The 23,187-nt window shown below is 42.2% G+C and overlaps 1 protein-coding gene across 1 annotated transcript; it reads right to left on the minus strand.

The window, feature by feature from the left end:
* Window positions 1–709: 709 nt before the first annotated feature.
* On the minus strand, window positions 710–22,111 carry mxd1 (MAX dimerization protein 1). The gene is made up of 6 exons (XM_033014066.1): window positions 21,817–22,111; window positions 20,572–20,665; window positions 18,782–18,811; window positions 8,227–8,341; window positions 7,225–7,384; window positions 710–6,548 (listed from the first exon to the last, which is right to left on the minus strand). Exons 1-6 carry the CDS (start codon window positions 21,887–21,889, stop codon window positions 6,358–6,360), a joined length of 663 nt encoding a protein of 220 aa, XP_032869957.1. The 5' UTR covers window positions 21,890–22,111; the 3' UTR covers window positions 710–6,357.
* Window positions 22,112–23,187: the final 1,076 nt, after the last annotated feature.

The raw sequence follows: 23,187 nt of genomic DNA on the forward strand, positions 1-23,187 counted from the left end.
CTGTGTTAACTAACACACAGGGATGTAAACACTGTCTGCTTGACACGACAATATCAGGTACAACACAACTGGGTGTAGTCTTCATAACTGCACAGTGACCAGTGAGGGACCGTAATGAGGTACTTGCCCTGGTGATGGATTTCTGTTGCAGCCTTGCACCCATCACAGCCTCTCATTACACCGCCAGGAAAACAAGTGTTAACCATGGATGAGGAAGCAATAAAGAACAGGCAGTTCCTCAATATCCAGCCCATCATTCTGTGCACTAGCTCGCCATTTCCTGTCCATTTTATACGTACAAATTTGCAGAAGTACATTTCAAATGTTATCTTACCTCTAGGAGATAGGCCTGTATTCCAGTGATTCAAAGATGGCTCCAATTCAACGTCCGTTGGAAGGTTAATGTCCGAACCACTGCACCACCTCAGGTGCCTTTACCTGCCGCAGTCGTAGGGGGTGCAGCTTGTGAAGCTGGAGTAACTCAGTGGGATCGGCAGCATTTCTGGAGCAAAGGAATGGGTGACGTTTTGGGTCGAGGCCCTTCTTCAGGCTAAACTGCCTTGATTGCACTAGGGATTTGGGAGAGGCATATTTTTGTCTTTGCACTGTATTGTGTTTTTATATATTGAACTACTTTTTGTTGCTTACTACTGAGTACTGAGTCATTGTGGAATGCAATCACTTCAAACAGATCACAGAGACAATTAAATAATGAAATAAATTGTGTTTTTAATTTTATACAACAGTTGAACAATACATTAAGTGTACATACACAGAAACATGTCTAACATACAGTTGCCCGACACATGTTCTGCCTGGAATAAGAACCACTGTATGGTCTTGACGGAGGATAAGGGATTTGCAATAATCAGCATATGTAAAATAAGGAATTGTGTCCTCCCCCATTTCCACTGGGCCCCAAGTGGATGGTTTAATCCAATCAAGCGATGGCCAAAGAGGGTGTCACTGAAGGGACATTCAACCAGTTTGCCACACACACACACACAAAAAGGAATCTTAAGCAAAACAAAGTGCTGGAATAACTCAGCAGGCGAGGCAGCATTTGTGCAGGGAATGAATAAATGAAGTTTTGGGCAGAGACCCTTCTTCATAGTTTTATTTTTTTAATTTTTTTAAAAAGCCCATGTCCTTCGTCAGCCCACCTAAAGTGCCGCCTGTTCACTCCCTCCACAGAGGGTACCCAACCGCTGAGAGAACCCAGAACTTTGTTTGGCATCGTTCTTTTTTATGGCTCAGCTAAGGAGCCAACGTTGAGAGTGGATGACGTTCCAACAGTGAGGAAAGTAGGCTCACTACCTGAAACGTCACCTATCCATGTTCTCCACAGATGCTGCCTGACCCGCTGAGTTACTCCAGCACTCTGTGAAACGTCACCTATCCATGTTCTCCACAGATGCTGCCTGAACCGCTGAGTTACTCCAGCACTCTGTGAAACATCACCTATCCATGTTCTCCACAGATGCTGCCTGAACTGCTGAGTTACTCCAGCTTCTTGAGTCTATCATCGGCTACATATAGTTAGGACCAGGCCAGTAGGAATTCCTTTGGTCAGACAGAGACACTGCTGGATATGGAGAAAATCTTCCCATTCAGGGGGTTCATGATACGAAATGTCAAAATTCTAAGTCAATCTACTCATCTTTTAAAATGAAAGCACACATCTGCCTTGTACATCCTTAATTTTACCCGTCCTGCACACGACCATGATGATTCTTCAAATGAACAGGCATTGAATAGCTGAAGGAACTGTAGAATCGCCAAACCAAAGGCAATGTTGAAATTATTCATAGTTTACCAAATTGTCAGGCATATAATAGAAGGAAATATCTAAAATAAACACATTAGAAGCAAGCAAGTAAACTGTGTCTGTGCTAATAGTGTCTGGAGGAAGTTAATATTTCCAGTGCCACTAATCTATTCCTCTCCAGTTTGCTTGTGCTAAAGCAGAACACCAGTCCATACAAACACTCTCCAGCACCAAGGGTTGCTTTACAAGTACATTTAAAGAATGTAATTCTGAGCATGTCAACTGCAAATGTTACGGGAACAAGGCCCCACAAAGTTTTAGAAAGTTTTATTGCTAGATGAAGTCCATGTGGAGCTGCTACCAATCACCATTGTTGCAGGGTATTTGTCACCAAATTACACACCATCACAGACAGCTAGTTGTGATTACAGGGGCAGCTTCTATATTGCAATCTGACATGGACATTTAAAATGGGGGAATGTTTGCATGTTTGTCCTGTTTAAGTTGCCGTCTCCTGCCTCTCACCTGATGCACACTATGGAACACTGATTAGAACATTCACAATACAAGTGCTAAAAACAGAAACGGATTATGAAAGGCTGCGCCCCAGACTGCACAATAACTACACTATGTAAGGCTTTTTAGCCTACTAAAACTGGTAAAGCTCCACAATCACAGACAACATTTGGTAGTAACTCAACCATGTTACTGTCTCCCTAAGCAAAAATCAGCTCTTTATCAGGTACAATCAGTGTTAAAACCTGGTAGTTTATATGTAAAAAGACAGACGGACAAACACAAAAACTCAGATTAAATCTGGAGGACAGCGTGCAGAGGTGAGAAGGCACAATTTCACCTTGCTCATTTCATGATGCATGTCCAAGATATTCCTCACAAACAATACTCCAAGGCGTGGGTACTGCATTTTCAAAAGTGCTCAATTCAGAAACAAGGCAGGCAGGCTTTATAACTCCCCCCCTCTCTCATTTGCACAACAGATGAAATCATACTTTGGTGAGGGGCAAGAATCACACTCCAATGACTTAGTAAATACAATTTGGAGCAACAAGGCATTGTTCCACTTCACATTTATTAACAGGCTTACCGCCACTGCAACTTTATTTATACTGCATTTTGGTTGAGAATATTGAAAATGTATTACGTGGTTGTAGTCACATCTCATGGCATGACCGTCTCACCAGGGAGGGAGGTGGAACACACTGTGGGTATTCTTAGCACCCAGCCTCACAACTAAAGATTATGCCTGGTCTTTGAACATGTGTTTGCACCTCCTGAGAAGCGGTGTTGTACATTGAACTAGTGCTCTCGGCACAAACTTGTCATGTGGCACATCAGTGCCGATAAGCCCAGTAACAACTGTATAAAGAAGCACTTTTGATCGTTCGTTTAAATTTTGTCTTGTTAATCAACAATAAAATTGAGAAAATGATACAATTCCTTGTAAAAGAAAATCCATGCATACCGATAGTTAGTGAGGAAGATTAGTGCAAATGTAGAAGGGCTGGTGCATTCTACACACAATGAGAAATCACACTCACTCTAGAACAACGAGAAGTAAGATAAGAATTTCTAAACAAAGCTTGACATATTGGTACAATGTACAGAATGCTCAGCATTCATTATGCACGACAGAGTACCAATTTTCAGTCTACAAATTACATTTATACAGATGCCAACAGCAAACGCACCTCTGGACTGAGTTTTTGCACAAGTCACATGGCTCTCCTCACTAACTTGTGCAGTGGAACTGTGAAGGTGCAATTCATTGAGCTACAGCTGTGCGTGTGTGAGCAAGACTGACACTGCTGGGGATGGCGGTACACTTACAATCAGTGCTGGCATCTTCAGGTACTAGTGCAGGTAAAATTAGGAACAAAGAACTGAAGATGCTGATTTATACCAAAGATAGACACAAAGTGTGGAGTAACTGAGCGGGTCAGGTAGCATCTCTGGAGAAAAAGGATAGATGGTGTTTCAGGTCGGGACCATTCTTTGATTGAAGAAACACTTTGCAGGTAAAATTAATTTGTGTGGTGATCGGATAAGGCAGGTGGGTGGATAAAACAAGGGGAAGACAGATTGGGAGAGTTAGGAGAGGTGTTGGAAAGTGAACAAGCTCTACAAATAAGGTGTAACTCACTAACATTGGTGTGTATTCTCTAATTGCGAAAAGTTATTGTAAACAGGGTGCGGGGACGATCACTAAAACACCAGGCAGGCTTCGCTACAGCTACAGTTTCACTGCAGCCACAACTCCACGTACATCTATGACCACCTCTCGGAGGCAGCATTTCTCCCAGTGAGTTTGGCCTTGTATGTGCAGCCCTCGCCCAATACAGACAAGCCTCACATCCAGCACCAGATACAACACTTCAGAGACACGAGGGTATGAAATGACACTGGTACCATTCCTATGGAGATCCAACTAAGGTTACAGAGTTATAGTCAAGACACTTTGTTCAGCTGCCTTCCTTGACTGACTTATAGTTCAGTAAAGTGATTTCCTGATACAGGCTGAAGTGTGAATCACGAATTCATAGCTGTAACAGATGTTTGCTGGTTGCTATGAGCAGATGGTGTCAGAGACACCTATTTGTACTTGTGCAAGTCGAAGTGTTCATTATTGAACTGTTGCCATTGGCAACACGAGGGTAAAAGTGGCCTGCCACTAAGTAAAATTACTGCCCCGTCTTCGGTGTGAGAAAGGGCAAGGTGTCTTCAAAACTACACCAAACCTTTGTACCAAATTATTTTCATTTTTGAACTTAGAGCTTATTTTGCCTTACTATTGCAGTTAATGGCCAGAAACTGCACTAGAACTGCAATGGACAGGAGCGCAAAAAGATAAAAACACACAATTTCAGTAATGCACGAACAGGTCGTTGTCAGATGGCCTTTCACCGGCCCCACTGAGTAGTAAGCAAAGGATTAGATTTCTTATTGCAGGTACTGGTACATGTGTGTGAATGAGGAACTGAACATGTAGAAAACGCATCATTCCCAAACAATTACGGGTTGGGGCAAATATTTCATAGTACACGTGGGCCAGGTAAGACAATCCAAATATATAACAATAACAAATAAGTAAATTAAAACAAGCTATGAAAAGTGCTAAAGAAAAACAAGAATGCCTCAAGTTTAAGACAAATGGAAGTGCTTGATGTTTACACTATTGAAGGAACCAATCTGTGGCCACCATCAGGTGCATGTGCTGGCCTACATTAACTCACTGAATGAGAGCATGATGGACGGTTCTAACAGGCTGCTATTACCTCTCCAGCACGGTGGCAGGGATGGAAACAGGTCAAGGCTGATGGTATTTGAAAGAAATGTCAGCACAAGGCTGATGATTCAAGACTGCTTATCAGAAACTTTAAAAAAGCAAGCAGGGACCAACATCCTTTGCTGTTTATACTCCACACCCTTAAGATTATTTCACGATATAGAAAGACAAGTGACTCCAGTGAAATTCAACATGAGCTACTTAGACCATGGCTTCCTACAACAATACTGGAGGACAAAACAGACCTCAAACTGTCACACTTATCAGATGACAAAACAAAACATTGTGTCTGAGAATCGACTTCAAATTAAATGTATAAGATTTATAGTGACCATAGAATTTAACTGCAGCATTATTTTCAAGACCCATGCTTTGGACTTGAATCTATTTTATAACACATGTGACCCATGAAAAGTTCGAATGCAAAATGCTGCAGGTGCTGGGAATATTCCAGGGTTCATGGCAGAATGAGCCGAGAGACATTGTTTACGTCACCAAAGATGCCACCAGACCTGCTGCGTATTCCCAGCAACACCAGCATTTTGCTTTTGGGCAAGAATGCTCAGTGAATTCAAACAAATTACCTGAAAAGTGCAATCAAAATTGACGGCTAAATATCCAGTTCCAATATTTAGAATAATCCTCAGGGGCTAGCTGAAGCAGGTATGAAGGCGTGGAGTGCATCCAGTACCAAATGATTGGGCAATATGGTGCCAGGAAGGTGGAATATCTAATGAAAACAATCAAATTGAAGTTTACCCATTACTGATATATAGCAATTAAGACATATACTAGTGGACGCATGTTTGCTCTAGGGAGTAATGTTCAATTTGTGAAAATCACAAAGGAAGCCCTCAGACCACAAACTTGAAAATACGATCATACATAAACAACAGACTGCATTATTACTCAGTGCCCTTGGGCAAAATATGTTTGCAGGCTATTGGATTGTTCTCTTCCTGATCCAAGGATTGTAAGTGAATCAAAATATAGTGCTGGTGGAGAGGGAGATGCTACAGTTTGAGAGGCAGGGATGAGTACTTATAAAAGCTGGACCAGCAAACAACAATGTGCCTTCAGAGTAAAACACACCCCTATCCCTCTCCAAACCTCCCTTACTTTCCTAAAGTGATCGGCAGGTCCTTCAGGGCAAATCTGAAGTACCAGGAAGCAATAAGCATGATGAATAAGAGAGAAAAAGACATGTTGTGCTACAGAACACTAAGTCCAACCACAGAGTAGTAACTCATCATATGAAAGTACTATCCGATGGGACTGGATTCCTTTATAGGCTGGCAAGAGTTTTGTGAGGGATTGGGAGCAGTTTCATTCGCCTGATGCCCGTGCTGAAGTATCCTTCGTCACTGCCGCTGCTCTTCACGCTGATCTGCTCGTCAGAGTCACTCACACCACTATTGCTCCAATCCAGTTCTCTCGCCATACCCTCAGTGCTTTCCACATCCACATCAATGTCTTCTGCAGGAGAAAACAAAAGATCACCAGAAGTAGTGAGAGCTTTGCACTTTGTTAATCATTTTATATTCCCATTCCATCTATTTAACTGCAAGTTTCTATTGTTGAAATAAACCGTTGTTGTTTTTTTTTTTAACTTTGTAGAACACCGCTACTTATTTTTACAATATCCTTTAATTTACAGGATATTTATGGTTTAACATGACAATGATCATCGAATGTATGCAGTGAAATGATCTGACCACACCCCCAGCCCCCAGACACAGTCCCATCTCAGTGTTATCATCATCATTCACCATAACCAAGTGGTACATTTCTTATATTACCAACATTCCCTAGATTCAGGAAATGTTTCATGAGATTAGAAAATAACAATGTAACTCCAATATTTAAAAGAGAGACCAAAAGTAGGATACTACAGCCCAATTAGCACAACCCAAAAACACAAATGGGCACAAGGCCATGTGACTATGATCATAACTGATCATCCAGATCCAGCATCCCATATTGCATTCCACATACCCTTACCGGCAAATGGGTGAATGTTGGTCGGTGCGCACTCGGTGGCTCGAAGGGCCTGTTCTCATACTGTATCTCTAAACTAAACACTGTACCAACAAACTCATTGGAAGAAGCACGTGATCTTGCAGTGAATGTTTGCTCTGGCTTTAGATATTACCTTGATCAGAGTCTGATCTCTCGGAAGAAACCGTTGATCCTATGCTATCCGTTCGCATCCTCTCAATGTTAAGCAGTTCCAGCTGCCGTTTTAGGTGACGCTGCTCTCGCTGTAGCTGATCTATCTGATGAAGAGCCCTCCTGTCACCTTCTTCAAGTGTCTAGAAGGAAACACAAATAACTGAAGAGCAAAAGAAAAAAACCCACACGTCCTGGGAATCAGAAATAAAAAGCCAAATACTGGAAATAGCTAATCAGGGAAGAGAGAAACAGAGGACATTCCAGGTTGGTGAGTTTTGTCAGAACAAGGAATCGTTAGACATTGAGCATCATTTAGTTTGAAAGAGAAAGGGTGGCAAGAACAAAATTAAATTTTGTTATAGGTTGGAGACAAAGTGAACCAAGCGATGGCTGGTGATGCAAGCCGAGTGAAGATAGTGAAGCATAGATAAGTCATCTATTTGGAAACTAAAATATTTCTTACATTCGCTGACAAGTCAGGTGTCTGTTAAAAGAACATGAAATTAAGACATGCTCAGATAAATATCCCAACTTCAAGTGTTACAAGGATCCACTCATGTCAGCTAGTGGTACCTTAAGGTGCACTTTCACTCCATTGGTGGTGAAATACAGGATTTCTACTTGATCTTCACAAATCAAAATTTAAATGATGGTGGCAAGGCAAAGACTTTGAGATATCTCTCGTCAATATTCACTGCAAACATGTACTGGAGAAGCACTGAAAAAGTGCCGTGATATGGTCCACAATTCAATAAGAGCTGGAGGAAGTATACCATGCAATAAATGCCTTTGGAACCAATTTATCCTTGAGGATAAAGGATATGTAAAAGTCCAAGAAACTTTGACTTTAGTTGCTAAAAACATATCTGATTGCAATGAAGTTTTATGAGATGTTACATTTAACACCCTAAAGGCCAATGGTGAATTAGCCAAGTTTTTCTGCAGAGCTAATGAGGGCACAGAGTTTCTGCCTCCTGCTTACCTTGATATGTAACTTGGCCTTCATAAGTAAACTGAGTGTGGTATGCCTTGTACTCTCTGCTCCCACTGGTACCAATTCTTTCAAACGTCCCAAGCAAAGTCGCAGATGGGCTCGCCTGGTTAACAAAAAAGACACTCATTTAAATTTACAACACAGCAACCGATAGGAAAAGAAAACTCCAAAATACTGCACCTTTTAGATTGCTGATCAGGTAAAACTGCGACTCCATTCAACTTCACTTTAAACCTCTCCATCTTTAATCAGTTGAATTTCTTAAACTGGCTGATCATATTTCATGTATATATTTTTTAGGTTTATTATCATGTGTACTGAGGTAGAGTGCAAAGTTTTGTTTTACATGCTATCCAAAAAGATCAGATATACTACACATAAATACAATCAACTCAAACTAAAGTACAATAGATAGAGCAAAGGGGAAGATACAGAGCGCAGAATATCGTTCTCAACGTCATAGTGTAGCAGCTCCAGAGACAAAGTCCAACGTCCTCAATGGGGTAGAGGCGAGTTGCACGGTAGCCTAGCTTTTGGTGGTGCCAGTCTTGAGGTGCTTTGGCGTTACGAGGAAAGGAACATGTGGATATAAAACAGGAAGTTCCTTCATCAACTAGGGAATGTCAATATGTGAGATTGGCAAACAAAACACAAAGGGCAGAGCTGCCATCAAGTCAACGCTGTATTGGTAAATGGCTGCACAATATAACCAAGGATCCAAGGGTTCAGAACTGTGTGTTACTTCCAAACTCAATGTGTCAAAGTTGAGCAATGGCGACCTGTTCGCTCAGGAGGAACATTGTGAATGAAATAATAAATTCATGCAGACTCTGTAGATGGGGATATGGAGGCTTACATCAGCACTGCGGTGTCAGGTTGTTTCTCAGGTTCAAAGGGCCTACTGCTGCTCCTACCCCATACATGAATCTGCCCAGATGGGGAGCGACCCATAAAAGCAGGAAGGAACTGCAGAACTAGACCTTGAAGGGCTGAATTGGGTGTAAATATAGAACATAGAACAGCAGAGGAACAGGCCCTTTGGCCCACAATGTTTGTGTTAAACATGATGCCTAGTTGAACTGATCTCATCTGCTTGCACATGATCATACCACTCTATTCCATGTGCAAATAAAACCAGCCTTGCTAATCATGCTTTATGCCTCAGAATCTGCATACAAGGCATGAATTTATAAGTTGTAGGAAGAAGGCCAGGATAACATGACATATTATTTCACACAACCCCCGTGGACCACATGACACGTGCTCATTTTACTCCAGGCTCACCGTGTTACAGCTTATGGAACTCAAGCTAACAGAGTTAATTTGTGGAAATATCAGTCATGCAGCTGGTGCATTTGTTGACAAGTCAAAGGACAGGTAGGTACAGATCAAGTTGGATCGAATCACTTTGTTCCAAAACCCATTGCTAGGCTCCAGAAGCCTAATCATCTGGCCAAATACACCATATAAAATGATATCTTGAATTTATGCTACCATTTCAATATTGCTATCTTTAAAGTAATAGAATCTTTTTTCTGAACATTAGAGTTTCAGATTGAATCAAAAACATGGCAATTGCCAGAAAGTAAAGGCTGTGTAAACAGTATTGTGTAAATTACAATTTCTCAATGCTTTAAGTATTAGGCTCAACATCATCCCAACCACCAACAGGGTTGGCCATTTCGGCTGTGAAAGCTGCCTATGCACAAAAACACTTCAGGCTCTTCAACAAGAGGGCCAGTCAACTCAAGCCAATCTGCTATCTGAAGAAGAGTCCCAACCCTAAACGCCGTCTGTCCATTCCCACCACAGATGCTGCCTCACCAGCGAGATCAACCAGCACTATTTCGATCAAGATTCTAGCATCTCCAAACCCAGTCTTAATTTTTTTCCTACAAATTGTGGGCTACAATAACCATTTTTAGCACCTAATGGCAACACAAAGGTCCTGCCACCACAAACCGGGCAAGTCAGCTCCAGCTGGAAGGGCCAGCACTTCATCTCCTTCACCAACTGCTTCCCACATACCAAGTAACTCAATTAGTGGAATAATTCAGCCCATTGCATGCGTGCTGGGTCTTTGGTATTTAACAAATTCCTACACATTTCTTACAGTTAAGTATTCAGATTGTTTTTGAATATTATAGAATCTGCTCAAATCATCCTAATGCAGAACATTCTAGATAGCAAGTGTTCATCACTATTCAGATTAGCCTATAGTTATACCCACCAAGGTTCATTGAAATTCTTTCTTCCCATGAAGTTCAGCAGAAACAGAATACAGACAGCAATAAGAAATACGATTAGTGCAAAACAGCAGAGTGATGCAAAAATTGTTGCCGACCTAAAGGAGTGCAAAAATACTAACAATAATGGAATGAGGTAGAGCACAAGCATGTGGAAGGGGGCACGAGAGAGTCTAATAGCATTGGGGAAAAAGCTGTTCTTATGTCTGAACATTCAGGCTTTCAAGCTCCTGTATTTTCTCCCAAAAGGTAGAAGAGAGTAAAGAGAATGGCCATGGTGACAGGTGCCCTTCATGGGCCACCCAGCCATACTGATGAAATGCACAGTGAAGATAGACTGGATGGATGGAAGGAAGTGACAAGCTTTGGATGCTCTGGGCTGAGGCAGCCCTTAACATTAAACGGTACATTAATATTCTTACCCGATGTCTCTGGTTCTTTTGCAAATATAGCCTTTTGTGAGATGAGTACATTAAAGATACGGGCAAGGGCAGGCATATTTACTGAAATGGGGGGGGAGGGAAGAAAGGAGTAAAAAACGGATTCAGTCATGACTTGGTCTCATTTGCAGAGATTTACTGAACAAAATGAAGAGCTGGACATGTCAATGTTATGAGGATGGGGAATTCTTGTGAGCTCAAGGGGGAAAATAAAACAAAACTGTTAGGTCATTCATTCCTATTGACAGCGTGCGAACATCACGATCTGTGTCAACAACAATCAACTGCACATCCAATACAGTGTAGGAAGGAACTGCAAATGCTGGTTTACAACAAAGACAGACACAGACACACGGTGTGGAGTTTGTATGTTCTTCCTGTGACCATGTGGGTTGGTAGGCCTCTGTAAAATCGCCCATAATGGATGGAAAAGTGGGGAAACATAGAACAAGTGTGAACAGGTAATTGATGCTTAGGGTGTAACCATGCTGTATCTCTAAAACAAAGTAAAAACATTGTACAATAGTAATTTCGGACAGGCAGGCTCCTCAATTGGACTAAAAGAAAACTTGGCTGTGTGATGTATCAAATTCCTCAGTTATAAATATTCTTAAGATCCTGTTTTGCAACATTCTATCTGATGCTGGCATGAAACAAAACATTATTGAGGGTGTGTTCAGCAACTAGAAATGTCTACAATATCACAAGGAAAGTGACGTAAACAATTCCCGCGGCCTTCTGCAGTTATAAAATTTCTTAAATCTGCCATAACCTGAATAAGTAGGAAGGAACTGCAGATGCTGGCTTACACTGAAGATAGACACAAAATGCTGGAGTAACTCAGTGGAATAGGCAGCATCTCTGGAAAAAAGGAATAGGTGATGTTTCGGTTCGAGAACCTTCTACCTGAATACCCAATTGTTCTAATTTTGTTTTCATTTAACATATTTCTTCTTGTCTTCGTAGCTGATCAATTTTAGATTAGTCACATGGTTAAAAAAACCTCTTACAAGCAAGGAACTGGGCGTGTATTAGATTTGTGAACATGGGGCAGTATATCAGTAATCTCACAGAAAAGGGTCTTCTGGGAAAGAGTGATCATAATACAATACAATAAAACTTTATTCATCCCAGGAGGGTTATCCCAGAAGGTTATTTCACTGCACATCTTGTATGTGTATGTGACAAATAGACTTGGCTTGAGGAGGGAAATTGGTCTTATGAAGTATGTTGAGAACAAAAGTAAAGTTTTAAACAGTCTCAAATGAAGAAATTAGGTAAAAATGTTAAAATCAATTGGGAAATTAGTTTAAAAATGGGCGGACAGTGAAGACATTTTAGAATTGTGAAATATTCTATACAATCAGATATACTATTGTGATATAAAGACTTCACAGGAAATGTAATCCATCCAAGGCTTACAAAAGTTATTAAGGATGGCATTACATCAAAATAAAGACTTCATCGAGATGCAAGAACAATATTTTGACTGAGAACCAAAAATATTTCAAAAAACGGGAAAGGATGACTTAAAAAAGATAGAGGAAACGGGGCACGTGTAAACCAGCACATAAGATTCACATACTTTTAGAAAAAATATTATTGTGTTTTATGCAAGTGAGAGTTTCTTTGTACCCGAGGCAGGGTTATAAAAATAAATGACAAATATGTTCAGCTAATTTTATATAGAATACAAAAATCAGAAATTGTTAGAAACACTCAATTTTGTTAGAATTTATGAAGGGAGAAAAAAATGATCAACAAAGAGAAACATTAATGGTCTCTCTGCCCAAAAATGCTACCTAATCTGCTAAGTATTTTCCAGTATAATGTTTTTATTTACTATGTACACCAAAACATTTAATCAAAGAGAAAGAGGGCAAGTGACCTGAAAACCACAATAATACCAGGGGATAAAGTACTAGTCAAGCTATTGATAAATATCTGGCCAGAGAGTCTGTAACTAGGTTCTAAAATAGGGAGTGCAATTTATTGTCATTTTCTAAAATTTATTTTAAGATTGTGCAAAGCTTACAATAAACTGAACAGCAAAGATACCATTTTACTAGCCACATAGGACAAATAAAAGTTAACTGCAGATCAGTTTGACAGATGTATAGAAAATGTTGAAACCTATGAAGAGATAACAGAGCAGAAACCAGCACTATGTTGATCCTGCCCAAGCTATATGAACAGAAATAATGTTTAATAAACTTAGGGTTTTTAAATAAACGATGATGTAGTTAGCAGGGCAGATAAAAGGACAGTGTATTTGGTTTTCAAACAAACAAACAACTCCCTTCACCGACCCAACAATCAGACTGAAGAAGGGTCCCGGTCCGAAATATAATCTATCCATGCTCTCCAGAGATGCTGGACTGATTCCTGGGATGTCAGGACTGTCTTATGAAGAAAGACTGGATAGACTTGGTTTATACTCTCTAGAATTTAGGAGATTGAGAGGGGATCTTATAGAAACTTACAAAATTCTTAAGGGGTTGGACAGGCTAGATGCAGGAAGATTGCTCCCGATGTTGGGGAAGTCCAGGACAAGGGGTCACAGCTTAAGGATAAGGGGGAAATCCTTTAAAACCGAGATGAGAAGAACTTTTTTCACACAGAGAGTGGTGAATCTCTGGAACTCCCTGCCACAGAGGGTAGTCGAGGCCAGTTCATTGGCTATATTTAAGAGGGAGTTAGATGTGGCCCTTGTGGCTAAGGGGATCAGAGGGTATGGAGAGAAGGCAGGTACGGGATACTGAGTTGGATGATCAGCCATGATCATATTGAATGGCGGTGCAGGCTCGAAGGGCCGAATGGCCTACTCCTGCACCTAATTTCTATGTTTCTATGTTTCTATGCTGTCCGACTTGCTTTGTGTAAACCAGCATTTGCAATTCCCCGTTTTTATCACCAGTACAGAATTGTCACAAGGTTTGCAGCAATTCCAAACCCCCTTGAAAGGGCTGTTAAAGCTACTTGTTCCTGCAATGCTGATAGCCCACAGTGAAATAATTTTAAAAATGGTTACAACAGAAAATAAAAATGCCTCCACAACAATGCCCTAGATCCTGATTGTTTTCTAGCAAACACAACTCTGACCCAATGGATGCACGAGACAACATTCTCCTGTCCACAACATCTGAATAGCTCAATGTTCCAAAGCGGGCAAAATATCATAGGATCAGTCCTCCAGATAACATCCGTCATTTATCTGCTCTACGTCTGAGTTTATGAACGATTCCAATTATGTCAGATTGTGTTTAGCAATGCCTGCCTCTAACATTTACAACTAAACCGAGCAGCTGTGTTTATTCAAGACTTGTTGAAGATTTTCATAATCATTACAAATGTTCTTTTGGATTCTAGTTTCAAGCAGCACCGCCCATTTACTTGCAAAACTTAGACATTTAAAGCCTTGAATGAGTCTGAGTGACCCATAGGTGCCCGTTTTCACCTTCCCGCTACAATTCACACAAGGCTCAAATGTTTCTCCATAAAAACCGTTTTTTAGCCAAGCACAGAATTAGAATGGCTTTGAAAACTGTGGGAACAAATGGCATTGGCAGCACCAGCCAAATATTAGCATCCATTCAAGCACGATTAGATATGTGCAGAGGGCAAACACCATTATATATCATAAAATAATAAAACATTTATTACTGCTCTTTAAAAATAATAAAAGATCTAAACAGATAAGATGGGATGATGGGAAACAAGTGACACGTGCAACATTTGAGGTGGCTCCAAAGAACACACAAATGGAAATTTGTCAGTGCAGCAGACACTGGACTGCGCTAACTCCAGATGAAAGCTTTCAGTATTCAAATTGTCTTTAGCCGGCAGATAGCACTTTCCTGGGCTTAAAAGACTGTACCTCGTTGTCACCTTCCCCTCAGCTAACAATGATCCATTCTACATTTCCTATATCATCGTCTGCTTTGATCTGTCGTTTTCACACCTTACCTTTCCACATATTTCTAGTTTCCCTCTCCCTGACTCAGTCTGAAGAAGGGTCTGAGTTACACAAAATGCTGGAGTAACTCAGCGGGACAGGCAGCATCTCTGGAGAGAAGGAATGGGTGACGTTTCAGGTCAGGGGAGTGGGCGGGAGATAGAATGTAGTCGTAGACAGTAAGACTAATGGGAGAACTAGGAAGGGGGAGGGGGATGGAGAGAGAGGGAAAGCAATGATAAATCGGCTTAGTAATAAGCACGAGTGGATGATTGTGGAGGATTGCTCTTGTGATTGGAAGCCTATGACCAGCAGAGTATCATAGGGTAGAAACAACAAACTGTAGATGCTGGTTTACAAAAGAAGACAGAGTACTGGAGTAACTCAGCTGGTCTGCGACACAATAGACAATAGGTGCAGGAGTAGGCCATTCGGCCCTTTGAGCCAGCACCGCCATTCAATGTGATCATGGCTGATCATCCACCATTAGTATCCCGTTCCTGCCTTATCCCCATATCCCCTGACTCCGCTATCCTTAAGAGTTCAATCTAACATGGATAGGTGAACTTTTGGGTTGGGACCGTTCTTCAAAGTACCACGGGGATTGGTGTGGCGACTATTGTTCTTTGCCAATACAGTAATGATTTAGATGTGGAAATGGAAGTTTTGAATCATAAGTACTTTTCTTTTCTTCTTTTCTTCGGTATTCACCAAGGAGAAGGATATTGAATTATGTGAGGTAAGGGAAACAAGTAGAGTAGCTATGGAAACTATGAGATTCAAAGAAGAGGAAGTACTGACACTTTTCAAAAATATAAAAGTGCATAAGTCTCCAGGTCCTGACAGGATATTCCCTAGGACATTGAGGGAAGTTAGTGTAGAAATAGCAGGGGCTATAATAGAAATATTTCAAATGTCATTAGAAACGGGAATGGTGCCGGAGGATTGGCGTACTGGGCATGTTGTTCCATTGTTTAAAAAGGGTTCTAAGAGTAAACCTAGCAATTATAGACCTGTTAGTTTGACGTCAGTGGTGGGCAAATTAATGGAAAGGATACTTAGAGATAATATATATAAGCATCTGGATAAACAGGGTCTGATTAGGAACAGTCAACATGGATTTGTGCCTGGAAGGTCATGTTTGACTAATCTTCTTGAATTTTTTGAAGTGGTTACTAGGGAAATTGATGAGGGTAAAGAGGGATGTTGTCTATATGGACTTCAGTAAGGCCTTTGACAAGGTTCCACATGGAAGGTTGATTTAGAAGGTTCAATTGTTGGGTATTAATGGTGGAGTAGCAAGATGGATTCAACAGTGGCTGAATGGGAGATGCCAGAGAGTAATGGTGGATGGCTGTTTGTCAGGCTGGAGGCCGGTGACTAGTGGGGTGCCTCAGGGATCTGTGTTGGGTCCACTGTTGTTTGTCATATACATCAATGATCTGGATGATGGTGTGGTAAATTGGATTAGTAAGTATGCAGATGATACTAAGATAGGTCGTGTTGTGGATAATGAAGCAGATTTTTAAAGTCTACAGAGAGATTTAGGCCATTTGGAAGAGTGGGCTGAAAGATGGCAGATGGAGTTTAATGCTGATAAGTGTGAGGTGCTACATCTTGGCAGGACAAATCAAAATAGGACGTACATGGTAAATGGTAGCGAATTGAGGAATGTAGTTAACAGAGGGATCTAGGAATAACTGTGCATAGTTCCCTGAAGATGGAATCTCATGTAGATAGGGTGGTAAAGAAAGCTTTTGGTGTGCTGGCCTTTATAAATCAGAACATTGAGTATAGAAGTTGGGATGTAATGTTAAAATTGTACAAGGCATTGGTGAGGCCAATTCTGGAGTATGGTGTACAATTTTGGTCGCCAAATTATAGGAAAGATGTCAACAAAATAGAGAGTACAGAGGAGATTTACTAGAATGTTGCCTGGGTTTCAGCAACTAAGTTACAGAGAAAGGTTGAACAAGTTAGGTCTTTATTCTTTGGAGCGCAGAAGGTTAAGTGGGGACTTGATAGAGGTCTTTAAAATGATGAGAGGGATAGACAGAGTTGACGTGGATAAGCTTTTTCCATTGAGAGTAGGGAAGATTCAAACAAGAGGACATGATTGGAGAATTAAGGGACAGAAATTTAGGGGTAACATGAGGGGGAACTTCTTTACTCAGAGAGTGGTAGCTGTGTGGAATGAGCTTCCAGTGGAAGTGGTGGAGGCAGGTACGATTTTATCATTTAAAAATAAATTGGATAGGTATATGGACGGGAAAGGAATGGAGGGTTATGGTCTGAGTGCAGGTAGATGGGACTAGGGGACGGAGTTGGGACTCCGTAGATGGGACTTCGGCACGGACTAGAAGGGCTGAGATGGCTTGTTTCCATGCTGTAATTGTTATATGGTTATATGGTTTAGAGATGCCATAAAAATCAGTCGTGCTGATGATTGTGCAGAGGGTAATCTAAGGCAACAGAATGATATTAATCAACTGGTAAATTGACCAATCCTTGACAGATGGAATTTAACCTTGATATGTGCAAGATTATGTATTTTAAGCAGCCTAATAAGAGTAGGACATATATTGTGAATGGTAGAGGCAAGGGAGTGTTGAGGTATAAAAGGAACGGTGCGGTAGAAGTCCAAAGATACCCAGTACAGGTACATTGGACGAAGAAGGCCATGGGATGCTTGCTTTCATTGTGGTACAATCTTGTAAAACATTGGTTAGGCCACAGCTGGAATAGTGTGTTCAGTTCTGGTCACCGCCATAGGAAGGATGTGACTGTACTGGAGAAGGTTCAGAGGAGATTCCTAGGATGGAATGTTTCAGTTATAAGAGCTGAGCTGAGGAGATTGAGGGAGAGAACCATATAGAGGTATACAAAATTATAGGGCATTGATAGGGCCAAAAGTGAGAACATTCCATGGCAGAATTGTCTAAGACCAGAGGTTTAAGGTCCAAGTGTTACAGGAAATTTGAGGAAGGATTTTCCATCTAGAGCAGTTGCATTTGGAGAGCATTGGTTGGGGTGGTGGTGAAGGCAGGTATTCTAACATTTAACATAGAAAATAGGTACAGGAGTAGGCCATTCGGCCCTTCGAGCCTGCACCACCATTCAATATGATCATGGCTAATCATCCAACTCAATATCCTGTACCTGCTTTCTCTCCATACCCCCTGATCCCTTTAGCCACAAGGGCCAAATCTAACTCCCTCTTAAATATAGCCAATGAACTGGCCTCAACTACATTCTGTGGCAGAGAATTCCAGAGATTCACCACTCTCTGTGTAAAAAATGCTTTTCTCATCTCAGTCCTAAAAGATTTCCCCTTTATCCTTAAACTGTGACCCCTTGTTCTGGACTTCCCCAACATCGGGAACAATCTTCCTGCATCTAGCCTGTCCAACCCCTTAAGAATTTTGTAAGTTTCTATAAGATCCCCCCTCAATCTTCTACATTCTAGCGAGTACAAGCCGAGTCTATCCAGTCTTTCTTCATATGAAAGTCCTGACATCCCAGGAATCAGTCTGGTGAACCTTCTCTGTACTCCCTCTATGGCAAGAATGTCCATCCTCAGATTAGGAGACCAAAACTGCACGCAATACTCCAGGTGTGGTCTCACCAAGACCCTGTACAACTGCAGTAGTACATCCCTGCTCCTATTTAAGAAGCATTAAGACCAAAACTTGACTGCAAGTAGACAACAAACCAAGTCCTAGTAAGTGGGATTAGTATAGATAGGTACTTGATAGCAGGCATGTTCATGGAGGGCTGAAGGACCCTTGGCCTGCTATATGAATTTTGATTCTACATTACAGAATACTAAACCATACGGTCACAAGAACATTTAAGTTATCACATCATACATCATACACACACATTTTATAGTTTCAGCCTACCTGTTTTTTTCCATTTCATTATGCGTTGACCTGAAAAAAATTAAGCATGGATTAGAATTCATTCAATTTAAAGGAAAAAAATGGCAAATTTGCAACCAAATATCATCAAATTGGAAATAAGGACGCACAATCTGATTATATTGTACCGCCGAGGATCGTAAGTGCCTTGGACCAAGCCATTTTGATTGAGAACCTACCAACAAAAGTGTTTTGCATTTTGTCAAAAGATTTCCCTTCAGCTGGTAATCTACAAGCTTCAAGCCATTCTGGCAGAAAATGATTACCAATACCGCAAAAAACACAAAATACTGTCACATAACTGGTAAACAATTCACCATTCAGCTCTAGCAATATAATGCCAACCCCTCTGCCCACAAACAAACTTTTTTTTCCAAACCTTATTTCTCCCTCAGTCAAATAAATGCCACAGCTTTGTTGGAAAGGGACAGTTTTACTGAAATCCACCAAATAACAGGCATTCCGATTTGCACAAGAGCAGCAGCAAAATTTAAATATCAACCAAGTGCATTGGGACCCAACCCAGCGAGCGGAGTGCCCACATGGCTGGCAGAACACTGCTTCCAAACAATTTTCAATGTACAAATACCACCTTTAAAACCCACCAACTTTGTGCCATTTTGCTGATAAAGAAAAGGTTCTCTACAAGGCGCTAATGGCAGTTCGTTTTGCAGAATATGGGGCATTTGGTGGAACAAAGAGGAAAATAAAAATGAGTCACAAGAGCCTACAGCATGCCACCTGCTATCAACGGTACTCAAAAATCAAGGGCTCGTTTGTTGAACTGTGGCACGGTGTCTCAAATTTGGCAAGAAACAGTTGACTCAAGTCTCCAAGAAAATAACCGTGCTCTTTCCTTTAAGGCCAAGTTCATTTTCAAATTTGAGCTCTGCATACATATCCAAAGATAACAAAATCTGCTACTCAACTTGATACTGCTCTGTCACTCTGAAATTTAAACCTGGCAAAAGCAAGTTGGTTTATGATTTTATCCCTCCATTCACAACAAAGGTCAGTAAACAACTAATCAGATGAGTATACTCAGAAACAAACTCCCCAAAACACTTTTAAGAACAATTCCAGTCACATTAGTTATCCCTTATTTAATAATGTTAGCAAATGTTAATTTGTTTTCATTGAGACTAGGTTTCCACAGGTCAAAAATTGACCCACAATGCAACAGGTACTTGGACCGTTTCCAGACCAAATACCACATTAATTTTATCTTCAATAAAACACACACGCACTCAAAGAAAAATTTAATGGTCAATTTAGTTTAAATAGTGAAAAAAATAAAATGAACAAATACTTGCAACATGATTCTTAACAAACAAGCTTGTTAAGGTTCAGTGCAAGCCATGTACACACTGTTTCCATAACCCTGTTTACAAACAGACAAACTTCAATAATCACTGAGAAAGCAGATTTCACTGCTGATTAATCAAACTCGCTCCACCAGCGTCACCCTTCGTCCCAGGACTGGAACTGGGTGGAGAAATAAACCACAGAATTAATACAGGAAGAGCCGGACTAGTTTAAAAATACAGCATACAAATTGGCTAAATCCAAGAGTAATCCTTATTGCATACAGAACGATTAATATTATCGATTCTGCAAACGTGCAAGAAACAAAGTGATCTATGCACCTTTGAGAAAATAGCCTTAATCCCCAGATATATGGGGGCAAGCTGTGGAATCATACACAGGGAGAACAGGTAGGGGATTTTGGAATCTAGCCACGAGCCTGCCAGCCAACCACATCCAGTCTTTACCTGCTCCCTGCATTCTTCTTGCTTTTGCTTTTTCTTTTGCTGCCAGAGTCCTCGCTTCTGTCAGGCAGGAGTGCTGCATAACCATGCTCAGCCTCTGTACAGGGCAAGAGAACAACTCAGGCAGAGTGACCGCACACTACCCTCACCCACTCCTTCTCTCTACACACCTCTAGTCCCAGCTCTCCATTACACCAATGTATCTTATCCCTCCCCACAGCTGACATTTCCCCATCCCCATTGACAGCGCTCGCCCTCAACTCCCTCTTGCTCAGAAAAAAAGTTACATTTGCTATAGATAGCCACAAAGATTCACCAGTTTGGCTCCTAGGCTGACAGGTGTGTCATACTTCGAGACACTAGAGCACAGATGCCGAGCCTCCACAGGTGAAGAGGTTTCCTCATTGAAACACATGACATTCCTAAAATGCCCAAGGTGTAAATACAGGAATTATGTCCTTTGGTCCAGAAGTAGAGCTAGGGGTCATGGAGTCAAAATAGAGGTTGACTATTTTGGACTGATATGTGTAGAATTTTCTTTACTCAAAAAGGATGATAAATCTTTGGCTTAGTCTATCTAGGGGTCTCTAAAGGCTGTACAATGTTTTCAAAATAGAGATCAATAGACTGTTAGACTATGTTAGAATTAAAGGATATGGAGACAGCATAGGAAACCTGTAATTGATAGATTGGGCTAGGGTGGAGGGTTGGCAAACTGGCCTATTCCTGTTTATATTCTTATTATCTCCCTCCACACACTACTTCCAACTCCACAACTGGACATTTCTACACTCCTCTCCATTCCACTCACTTTTGATCAGCACACTCCCCACGCCTTCCTCCCCAATTACACCCCACTCTCAACCATTCCCCCAACTCTTGCCCACCCCATTCTTGCCCCTTTCCCCTCCTCCCCATCCCTAATTGCACCCAACTCTGCCATTCACCAACTCTTACCCCTTCCATTATTTGCCCCCTCTCCGCACCCCAATGTCTCCACTTTCAATCAACCCCCCCCCCAAACTCTAACCTGATCCATTACCCACCCCATTCTCTCAACTGCCTCCTCCTCATGCGTTCCTGACTCTCGATCACCCCCACCCTTCGGTGTAGTTGCCTACTGCCCCACTCACCCCCTGCCCCCCTCACTCACCCCCTGCCCCCCTCGCCCATCACTCACCCCCTGCCCCCCTCGTCCCTCACGCACCCACTGCCCCCCCCCGGTGCCCGGACGCCGGGTTTGTTTACCTCGCTCCCGCCGCTCCAAGTAGTGCGCGGCCTCGATCAGCCGCTCGATGTTGATGAGCTGCACGGCGGTCATGGTGCGCGGCAGTCGGTGCGACTGTTGCCCGTGTTTATCCTCCTCTACCCCGGTGCCGCGTCCACTAATATCTACCCCGGTGCCCCGTCCACCAGTGTCTACCCCGGTGCCGCGTCCACTAATATCTACCCCGGTGCCGCGTCCACCAGCGTCTACCCCCAGACAACTAATGTCTACCCCGGTGCCCGGGACGACTGAAGGTACACAGTTCCTTCTTAAACACGACTGAAGGAGTCGCGGCCGCGCGCCCAGACCGGCCCCCGCCCCGCCCCCACCCGCTGGCCATTGGCTGTGCCCGGTCCTGGGCCCGCCCTCACCCACTGTCCATTGGTTAAGCCACGCCCCTGTCCCGCTGCCCGTCACTAGTCACGTGGCACCGCCCGCGCGAGACCTTTTCAAAACAAGAGGACTGGTCCCGCCCCCTGCTGTGATTGGCCGTTCCCGCTGCCGATTGGCCGGCCCGACTGTCCGTCAAAGCGGACCACGTGCTGCGGCCGTTGGCCATGACGTAATGTTGCTCGCTGTCAGAGCGAGTAATGTGTGACATGCGCAGTGAATCGCACCACCCCACACAGAGACTGTGCAGGAGGAGGCCATTCAGCCCTTCCAGCCAGCACCACCAATGGCTGATTATCCACAATCAGTACCCCGTCCCTGCTTTTCCCCCCATATCCCTTGATTCCGATAGCCCTAAGAGCTAAATCTAAATCTCTTGAAAGCATTCAGTGAATTGGCCTCCACTGCCTTCTGTGGCAGAGAATTCCAGATTCACAACTCTGAGTGGAAAAGTTTTTCCTCAACTTCGTCCTAAATGGCCGACCCTTATTCTTAAACTGTGACCCCTGGTTCTGGACTTCCCCAACATAGGGAACATTTTCCCTGCATCTAGCCTTTCCAATCCTCTAAGAATGTTATATGTCAAAATAAAGGGCTGCCTGCTGCTTCAGGCAGGAATAAAGAACTTCTCATTGAGGATGGCCATATTTCAGAATTCTACCCCAGAGAGATCATAGAATATGTTCAAGGCAAAGATCGAAAGATTTTAAATTCTAAGTATCAAACTATGGCCAAATACAGGCAGGCGAGACTAGTGTAGATGTGGCATCTTGGTCAGTGTAGCCAAGTTAGGACACAGGACCTGTTGTTGTGTGGTATCACTACGGATATAAGTCCAGAAGGAAGAGAGTGGGGAAATAGTGTTGAGTGCATGATTGGATCAGCAAGATCCAAACCGACCAATGGAACAGCAGGCTTGAAGGATTGGTTGGCCTACTGCTGCTTCTTGCGAAAATGGTTAC

The sequence above is a fragment of the Amblyraja radiata genome, chromosome 39 (genome assembly GCF_010909765.2).
Source record: "Amblyraja radiata isolate CabotCenter1 chromosome 39, sAmbRad1.1.pri, whole genome shotgun sequence".
In the NCBI taxonomy this organism is placed as follows: Eukaryota; Metazoa; Chordata; class Chondrichthyes; order Rajiformes; family Rajidae; genus Amblyraja; species Amblyraja radiata.

Coding starts and splice junctions, on each gene's coding strand:
- mxd1 (XM_033014066.1), bottom strand. CDS start 21,889: ATGACCGCCGTGCAGCTCATCAACATCGAGCGGCTGATCGAGGCCGCG. Junction 20,666..21,816: donor CTTGGAGCGGCGGGAGCGAG/GTAAACAAACCC, acceptor TGCCCTGTACAG/AGGCTGAGCATGGTTATGCA. Junction 18,812..20,571: donor AAGAAGAATGCAGGGAGCAG/GTAAAGACTGGA, acceptor AATTTTTTTCAG/GTCAACGCATAATGAAATGG.